Source organism: Penaeus monodon, chromosome 12 (assembly GCF_015228065.2).
Source record: "Penaeus monodon isolate SGIC_2016 chromosome 12, NSTDA_Pmon_1, whole genome shotgun sequence".
NCBI lineage: Eukaryota > Metazoa > Arthropoda > Malacostraca > Decapoda > Penaeidae > Penaeus > Penaeus monodon.
This window is the reverse complement of record NC_051397.1, coordinates 3,369,089-3,378,287: the sequence shown is the minus strand read 5'-3', so window position 1 is coordinate 3,378,287 and position 9,199 is coordinate 3,369,089. Positions and strand designations below refer to the sequence as shown.

Here is a 9,199-nt window from a genome sequence, read left to right as displayed (position 1 = left end):
AACTCTATCAAGGAAAGTGGGATGTCCCAATGAGCAGTCAAAAGGCATCGTGATTTCTGCATAACATCTGTTGGAACTAAGGGCACTAACTTATTATTTTTTTTGTAAGTGTGTGTGTGTGTTCTAGATGAACAGGCCATCCAGTAACAGCAACAAGGCATCTCTATGACATGCAATACTGACCAGGAATTTCATATAGGCTTACTGATATCTGCTTCAAATACTGTGTGACTCGGGTTGCTTCCAATTATACTGATGTCTATATATATAAAAAAAATAAAAAATAAATGTACAAAGTAGTATTAGTTTCTGGAGTTGGGATACATTTCTTTCAAGTTATGTGGTATATGGATAAAATTATGATTTGCATCTCACGTCGTCTAATAATTAATCATTCCCTATGCTTACCATTAAAGTAAAGAAGAAGAAATCCAGCTAGTTAAAAAAAAAAAAAAAAAAAAAAAAAAAAAAAAAAAAAAAAAATATATATATATATATATATATATATATATATATATATATATATATATATATATATATATATATATATATATATATATACCGACTGATTGCGCCAAACACAGAGTATTTATTCCTTAAATCTGAACGGAGCTATCATAATAAATCTACAAGACATAATGGAAACAGGTAATGCAATGGACAGCTCTGAGGAATGTATCGATTATCAAAACTCACGATGCACATGACTGCCAAATTTGATTGAATAAGAATATAAAACAACGAATTGCTAAGGTGAATGTCCTTAGCACATGGGGCCGAGAACGGATATACGAAATATCGTTTCTGTTCCTTAATGAAAGCCATAGATTTATACACAATAAGTAAAACGTCATTACTTGCTGCCATCTGAGATTACCAGCCATCCACATGCTTTACAGAAAGAAAAGGAAAACATTTAAAGAATCATTATAATATGACTGATACCTGAGGCAGATTGATGAATACTGATTTGCTATTTGCATCCCACGTGACTCTTTAAAGAACCTTGTTGGTATCAGTCAATACCACTTGTTCTCATACCTTAATCTCAGTGCCCCGTCAGGTTGATCTTCCGACGAGCTCTCACTATATAGAATAATGTCACTAAGTATCCTCCTCCTATTAAATAAAGGTGGAAAACTAGCCTCTCTGCACAATCTTAAAACTTATCCATATACCACATGAATAGCTGGACACACTGAGAGATGATTTTCACCTTTGTGTATTTAAGACTTCGCTTGTTTTGTGTGTGTTTTTCTTTCTTTCTTTTTTTTTCTTTTTACCTCTCGTTCCCAAGAGGATGTGAAAATATGGGTTGTCCCGCTAATGAAATAAAAACAAAGGTGCATATATCATCGTGTCACAAATACGATTAAAATAATAAAGCAATGGACTATCCTAATGATTAACACTACTTATATATATGTACACATTTACAAAAATATGTAATCTTCCTCCTCCCTCAAAAAAGGTCTGGTTCATTATCGTCATGAGTCAGCGAGCTTCGAGGCTTCAGTAAATCTCTCGCTCGAACCCGGTATCGACTCGAAGATCATGAACCAGACCAATACCATCAAAAAAAGCTTGATTCACAACACATCAATCTAAGAAAGAGATAATCTAAATTCATGTTTTTTTTCTCTCTATTTCTATTACACCATATTGAATAGAAGTGGTAGCCTCCACAGTTTGAACAAAATGCACCTCTTTTTGACCGTCAGCATTTGGGAAACGGTAATCACGAAGGTCAGACTTCACTGTGTGTGTCTGTTTCCGTTTTCTTTCTTCAGCGTAGTCATTGTTTGGACAAAACCGTTTTCTTTTTTGTTCCTTTTTTGGGGTTGCATCTACATTTCATTATTGTTTTTAAATAATGAAACTAATAACACGTAAGAGACGAAATAATAATGTGAAGAAAATTAGCAAACGGAAAACAGATCATGAAGAACAGTGTAGTCTGGCCTTAACTTACAGTATCGGTCTATGATTGAGCTTGGAGAACAGACTCCAGTTGTTTTTTTCATCATTATTTCAGTGACAAGCTCTGCCCATATGTCATCAGGAATTGGCATTCATGGAATATGATGTGGCTTGGGAATACGGAAATTTGTGAAGAGATTCCAGAACCCATTTTCGTGTTATTGAGAACCAAAAAGAGTGGAAGCATGAATGTACAGTCTCAGCTGGAGACAACGTGATCTTTTGAACACCGGTGAATATGCCCTTTATAAGCCTGGACAGGTGTTCATCTAAATTTCCGTACATGTGTAAAGCTGTCTGGGTTTGAGCTACTATCATTATTACAGCCATTTGTCTACAGCATTTCCAATTTTTAAAAAATGCTAATCTCCTCACAATTAGAACGTATTCTTTCCTCCTACTCAAGCAAATTTAGACTGAGAAACACCCGTTATCTTTGGTACCATAGACAGATTGCTGCTGAGCGGTTGAGCATTTTCTTGCATGGTGGTCAGAATAACTCGAAAGACGGTTAGACATTCTGTAACTTGGAAGAGTTTACGTTTGTCTTGGTTTAGCTTCAGACAGGGGTGATGTTTCTATGCTTGCTCCATGTGTGTGGATGGAGCAATGAAGCGGCACTGGTGAGAAATTTTCATTTATCATTCCTACGTTATTCGTCCAGATCAGGGACTGTGCTATCGTCGTTATCAATATTATTCTTTCGTGTTTTATTATCATTGTTACTATAATATATTTCATGTTTTTTTTACAAAGCCACTACTTGATATTTACCTAGTCAGTATGCTTGGTCGCCATACAACATGCAGCATTTCAGTCCTACTCTAACACGGACACGAAAGTCCGCTCGAGACCTGAGCCTTTCAAGAAGTTTTCAAGTTTTCTTTTTCCTCATTCTCACCACGATGAAGAGTGTGCTCCCCCTAAGGATCTGCCCAGCAGCTCAGGTCCCGCACACACTGGTCCTTCCGCTCGGACCAATTGTCCCCCTTCCACACCCAACACTTTCACCCTGCAGCCATTAGGACCTGTGCCCGTGGTGCATCCTTCGTCTTGTGCATTCCTTCAGAGCATGGCTGTGTCCTTCCCTTTTCTCTACGGCGTCCTATGCCACACTGGGGCCAAAGGCATCTGTGCAAGTTTGACTTCCCAGTAACAAGAACAGAAGATAAGCTCAATAGGGAGGGGTATATATACTTTTTTTTAATGTCCAAAATGCCTAAATCATTCGGCAGTTCATTATTTTTTTTCCTCCATATTGACTTTCAGTTATACAGTATCACTACAGTCAGTCATGCAACAGCAATGCATTAACCTGAATTCCGCCTTCTGTAGCTGCCTTTCTTCTTGCGCGAGTTCTTCTTCGAACTCCGGGGCCAACCGCGCAACTTGCTCTCGAAGACGGGGGCGTTGCTGGTCCGGTTGGCGCAGCGCAGACAGCACTCCTGTCCCACTTGCACTTTGTCTTGGCAGTTTAGCTTCGGGCACTGGAGGTAACTACAAGTGATGTTGCCATCCTGTGGGAGACGAGAGGACTCTTATCATTAAACTAATGGTTTACTGGGTGACTTAGCCATCCCTGCCCGTGTCATTAGTGTCACTGCTGCATTCACCTGAATGTAAGGGGATGTCTACAGTTGGGCATTTGTATTAAGCTGTGGTATTATGTAGTAAGGCCTGATCTTAACCCCAGCTACTGCCAGTACTCACAGCTGAGTTGACTGGAAGACACCCAGCTGAGCATGAACTCGGGGACCTTGCAGTTGCACCTGTGCTCTACACTACGCAATACTTGCCCCATTATTGCTATTATATTTTTCAATGTGACAAATGAAGTCTGATATCGAGAAATAAGGGGAAAAAAATCTTATATTTCTTATCTTACCACCTGGATTTACATACCAAGGACCTTCTTGTGCAGCATATTTACCCAGGGACTAAATTCAAAACGTCTTCACGAGACTACAGTGTAGTAATGCCCATTTCTCAAACAAATACAAACAAGGATACGACTCACTAATAACTATCGCACCGATTAACTCCAAGACAGCAGTTTACAAGCCCACTTACCTTACATTTGCAGGTCACGCATTTGTAATCTCCAATCCACGCCACTCTAGGGTGCCACTCTTCTCCGTTTTCATAGGAACTCTGAAATGGTTTTGATGTCGTTAGGAACGCTATGGGGGAAGTATAAAGCAGGAGAGGAGGAAGAAAGGATAGGAGAAAAGAAAAAGAGGCAGACAAAAAGAGGAAAAACTGTTAGAATAGAACTCCAAGGTTGATTAAGAATGAGAAAAGAGTAGAAGAAATATGATTTCTCTCTCTCTCTCTCTCTCTCTCTCTCTCTCTCTCTCTCTCTCTCTCCTCTCTCTCTCCTCTCGCTCTCGCTCTCGCTCTCGCTCTCGCTCTCGCTCTCGCTCTCGCTCTCGCTCTCGCTCTCGCTCTCGCTCTCGCTCTCTCTCGCTCTCTCTCTCCCTTTCTTTCTTTCTTATCTTTCTCCCTTCTTTCCTCCCTCCATTCATCCATCACTTTCTCCCTCTCTCCTTCCTTCCCTCACTCTCTCCTTCCCTCCCTTCCTTCCTCTCTCTCCTCCTTTCATTCTTTCTTCCTCCTTCCCTCCCTTTCTCTCTCTATCTATTTCTAACCCTCCTTCCCTCTCCTCTCTCTCTCTCTCTCTCTCTCTCTCTCTCTCTCTCTCTCTCCTTTCCACCCTCTCTCTCTCTTTTCCTCTTTCTCCTTCCCACCCTCCCTCCTTCCCTTTCTCTCTCTCCTTCCCACCCTCCCTCCTTCTCTCCTTCCCACCCTCCCTCTCTCTCTCTCTCCCTCCACCAGGCCGCCTTACCAGTGCTCTCGAACAGCCTCCTCTTCTCAAGATGTCCTCCCTCTGCTGCTGTCTGCTCCGGACGTTCTGCCTGTCGTTGGGCATATCTGACCAGGCGGGCGGCAGCAGCATCTCGGGCTCGGTCTCACGGCACACGGGGCAGCACGACGAAGGGTTCGATACGATCTCGCTCTCAGGGCACGGCAGGGGAGGGCACGAGGACCTGAAGCAGTCGATGTACGGCTGTTCCGCGCGACTCATCTGAGGGAGGAGGGAGGGTGTGTAAAGGGTAGGGCGCTGGACAAAGGAAGGAGGGGGAGGGGGCCAGGTTATAGTTTAAGGGGGCACTGGGGTCTCTGTGGGTATGTGTAGGTATGTTTATTCATTTGTTTGTTAGGTATATATGCGTATACGTGTGTGTGGTGTGTGTTGTGTGTGTGTGTGTGTGTGTGTGTGTGTGTGTGTGTGTGTGTGTGTGTGTGTGTGTGTGTGTGTGTGTGTGTGTGTGTGTGTGTGTGTGTGTGTGTGTGTGTGTGTGTGTGAGTGCACGTGTATCTGCGCGAGCGTGTGTGAAAGTAAGCATATATAGGTATAGTATACTATTTCTGTAAACTTTCTTTTTTTCTATTTACACCCAAGAAAACATCGTCACCCATACAGCACGAAGCACCAGCGACGCAAAGTGAAGCACTCACCAGACATGTGCAGACGGAGCAGGTGTCGAAGCCTTTGGGTGCCAGGAATGGGTGCCACTTCGACCCGACTCGGTGCTTCAGGTTGTTCAGCTCACAGACGCTCCCCGTGTCTACGTCGTTTCCGCCTAAGAGAGAGGGCAAGTCTCGTAATGGGAACAGCCTCAGTTGGCACTCGTTTTGATCGGAAGGAATACATAAACGGGGTAAAATTATAGATACAGTGTGTGTGCCTGTCTAGATATATGTATCCGTTTTACTTGTCTCTTTCATTCTTTCTTTCTTTTAATTTTTTTTTTTCTCTCTCTCTCTCTCTCTCTCTCTCTCTCTCTCTCTCTCTCTCTCTCTCTCTCTCTCTCTCTCTCTCGTATATATATATATATATATATATATATATATATATATATATATATATATATATACACACACCCACACACGCACACCTCCCTCCCCCTCCCCCTCCCTCCCGCCCAACCCACCTGGGCACACGGGGCAGCATTCGCCCGGGGGGGTGTAGGCGTCCTCGCACTCGAGTCTCGGGCACACGAAGTCCACGCACTTGACGACGCCCCTCGAGCACATGCACATGGAGCACGGGTTGACGGGCGAGGGCCAGCTGGTGCCGTCCTCGAAGATGTTCATGTCTGTCGGGGAAGCAGACAAAATCAGAGCGACAAAATACTAAGAAGTTCGCTCTCTGGATATTCCAATCGCGAAATGTTTAATATATGCATGGATAGGATCAGCGCTTTTACTCTGGCAAATCATCTCCGCCGTGGGCGGAATGCGAGTCGCGGCATGGGCGTGGCGTCGCGGCCTTACCTTCATCTATGCACTTGTAGACGACCGGCCTGGGCAGCTCCTCGTCCATGCAGGTCAGGTTCATGCAGTTGGTGTCGACGGGGCTAATGCGCTCCTCCGGCACGTTGGCTTCGTTGTGGCTGGCCAGGAGGCACGCGGGCGGCACGGAGACGCCCGCGATGCGGCCGGTGAGGGGCGGCGGGCTCGCCTCGACGTCGGGCTGGACCAGTGCCAGGTCCAGGTAGGAGACGCCGCTGCCGAGGCGGGACAGCGACATGGGCATGAGCACGGTGGAGTGCGCCGAGAGCTCCCAGCCCTCCACGATGTCTTCGAGGCGGATCACGTTCATGTCGAAGCGCGGGTCCCACGAGCTGTCCTCCTCGCGCAGCGTCAGGTTCCAGAAGGGCTCCGGCGCCTTGCCCGGCGGCGTCCCGGCCACCATGACGTCGTAGTGCATGACGCAGGCCGAGTCCACCGCCACCCACACGGTGGCCGCCATGGGCAGCTCGGGGTGCGACAGCAGCACGGGCTGCGGCGAGCGGAGCGCCTCGGTGATGGACAGCGGCACCAGCATCCCGCGCAGCTCCTCGCCGCCGTCGCCGCTGCTCGCCACCACCTCCAGCTTGCCGCGGAGCAGCGCGTCCAAGTCGCGGTAGGTGGGGCGGCTGTAGGTCCCGTTGGCCCACGAGTCCGCGTAAAACTGCGTGATGTTGTCCACTATGCGGTGTCGCCGTCGGTGGGTCGTCTCCAGGGTGAGGTTCTTCACCTCGAGGCCCTGCACGAACACCTGGTACTGGAAGGCGCCGTCGTTGGAGAGCGTGAGGAGCGCCCAGCCGGAGCCGTAGGCGGGGGGCGCTGCCGCCGTCCCCGCGTCTGCAGACGGGCGAGACGGGGGAGACGGCGGGCTCAGGACGGTCGAGTACACGTTGCAGGTGGCCCTCGGGGTGATCATGCCCTCCAGCGCGAGCTCGGGGGCGCCCTGGCTCCACACCTTCAGGCTCACGAGGCCGCGGGTGAGGAGGCGCAGGCTGGTGTCGCCCAGCGTCGTCAGCAACTCCGCCCGGTTGATGTCCTGCGGCCACGCGGGAAACGGTCAATAGAAGGAGCTCAAAAAGGAAAAAGGCTAACAGTATGACAAATGGGACATAAGAATACATGCACATTATCGTGTGTCTGTTCGTTTGTGTGTGTGTGTGGTGTTTGTGTGTGTAATTATGCATGCATTAGAGTGTAAATATGTATATATGCATATGAAAAAGCATCAAATCTGAAGCAGGTCTCAGCTGCGGCGCCGCTGAGCCGCCGGCCACTTACGGAGAAGACCTTGGTGAGCACGACGGTGTCGGTGACGGGCGGGAGAGCGCGCTGCGGCGTCAGCTCCACGACCAGCGTCGCGTTGTGCGCCTCCCCCGGCCCGAAGATGCCGTTGAAGACCAGGCTGATGTGCAGGGAGTCCGTGCGGGCGTCCACGGAGATAATGGCCGTGCCGCCGCCGCTCAGCGTCTGGTTGGCGGCGGGCGAGGGCCGCAGCAGCGCCGAGAACACCTCGGTGTCGACGCCCACGTAGCGCGCCACCTGCCCGCTGATCACGTCCTCGTCGCGGTCGCTGGGCGGCTGCAGCGCCACCCACATCTTTTCCTCCCTCAGCAACGCCCTTCAAGAGAGAGACACGAAGGGCGTTAGGACGGGGAAAGACACGCATAGAACCAAAAGGGAGAAAAATAAGTCAAACCACTCAACAGCAGGAGCAAGAATCCCCGAGAGGGAGCGAAGGCGACAGCCGCCCGGAGAGGCACTCACTCACCTGTACTCCCTCGGCACCCGCGTCCACGTGCCACACACCCTGTTGTTGGTCGCCTCGTAGGGGGTCGGCTGCGCCTCCAGCTGCTCCAGAATGTTCCCGTCCTCGCTCAGGAACTGGATGGACGCCGGCGTGGGGTAGCCGTCCTCCAGCAGGAAGGAGAAATGCAGCGTCTTCCGGCGGAGGGAGAGGCGCCCCGTGGCCACTCTGGACGTGGTCATGGGCGTCTGGGAGGTGCGCCCGTTCAGCAGCACGGCGAAGTCTGGCGGGGAGGGGGAAGGGGGTCGTTTGAGTCACGAAATGCAAGGTATTCTCGGGAGGACTTCGTGGTCCATGGCGCTTCACTGAAGGAGAGCTTTTGAATAATTCTCGGCACTTTGAACTCACATCGTCGAGTGTGGCTGCCGTGCCTCGGACGCCATGCATTGCATCAAGTCCAAAGCAAGTTTATGTTGTCATTACGCTCAGTGAATCTCGTGGCTGGATCTTCGAATAATTGAAAATATATTCACACACACACACACACACACACACACACACACACACACACACACACACACACACACACACACATATATATATATATATATATATATATATATATATATATATATATATATTGAATGTGTGTGTGTGTGTGTGTGTGTGTGTGTGTGTGTGTTTGTTGTGTGTGTGTGTGTGTGTGTGTGTGTGTGGTGTGTGTGTGTGTATGTGTGTGTGTGTGTGTGTGTGTGTGTGTGTGTGTGTGTGTGTGTGTGTGTGTGTGTGTGTGTGAGTGTGTGCGTGGGGGTACTAAATACGCCTGTGCATCAGCATGTATAAATAGAAAAGAAAAAAAATATAGAAAAAAAAAATCCACAAAGAGGAGACAGCCCCGCCTTCTTTTCTTCTCTCTCTCTCGTGGGTAGAGAGGTCAGAGGTCACGCAGAGCTAGCGGGGTCACAGGGAGGTCAGACGGGGTCAACACGTCACTCGGAGGAAGCGTAAAAGGAAGCATATATGCATAACCCAGAAGGTGGAGATGGAAGGAGGAAGGAGAGAGAGAGAGAGAGAGAGAGAGAGAGAGAGAGAGAGAGAGAGAGAGAGAGAGAGAGAGAGAGA

The 9,199-nt window shown here is 48.4% G+C and overlaps 1 protein-coding gene across 1 annotated transcript in view; it reads right to left on the bottom strand.

Annotated features, from left to right (window-relative positions):
- Window positions 1–1,252: 1,252 nt before the first annotated feature.
- LOC119579178 (dorsal-ventral patterning protein Sog-like) overlaps window positions 1,253–9,199 on the bottom strand; it is a gene marked incomplete in the record, with an annotated part of 71,230 nt that continues 63,283 nt past the window's right edge. Inside the window, 8 exon segments of the mRNA XM_037926875.1 lie at window positions 1,253–3,497; window positions 4,051–4,131; window positions 4,826–5,065; window positions 5,500–5,624; window positions 5,976–6,140; window positions 6,319–7,369; window positions 7,612–7,951; window positions 8,102–8,360. Coding sequence (XP_037782803.1) covers window positions 3,291–3,497; window positions 4,051–4,131; window positions 4,826–5,065; window positions 5,500–5,624; window positions 5,976–6,140; window positions 6,319–7,369; window positions 7,612–7,951; window positions 8,102–8,360 — 2,468 coding nt within the window.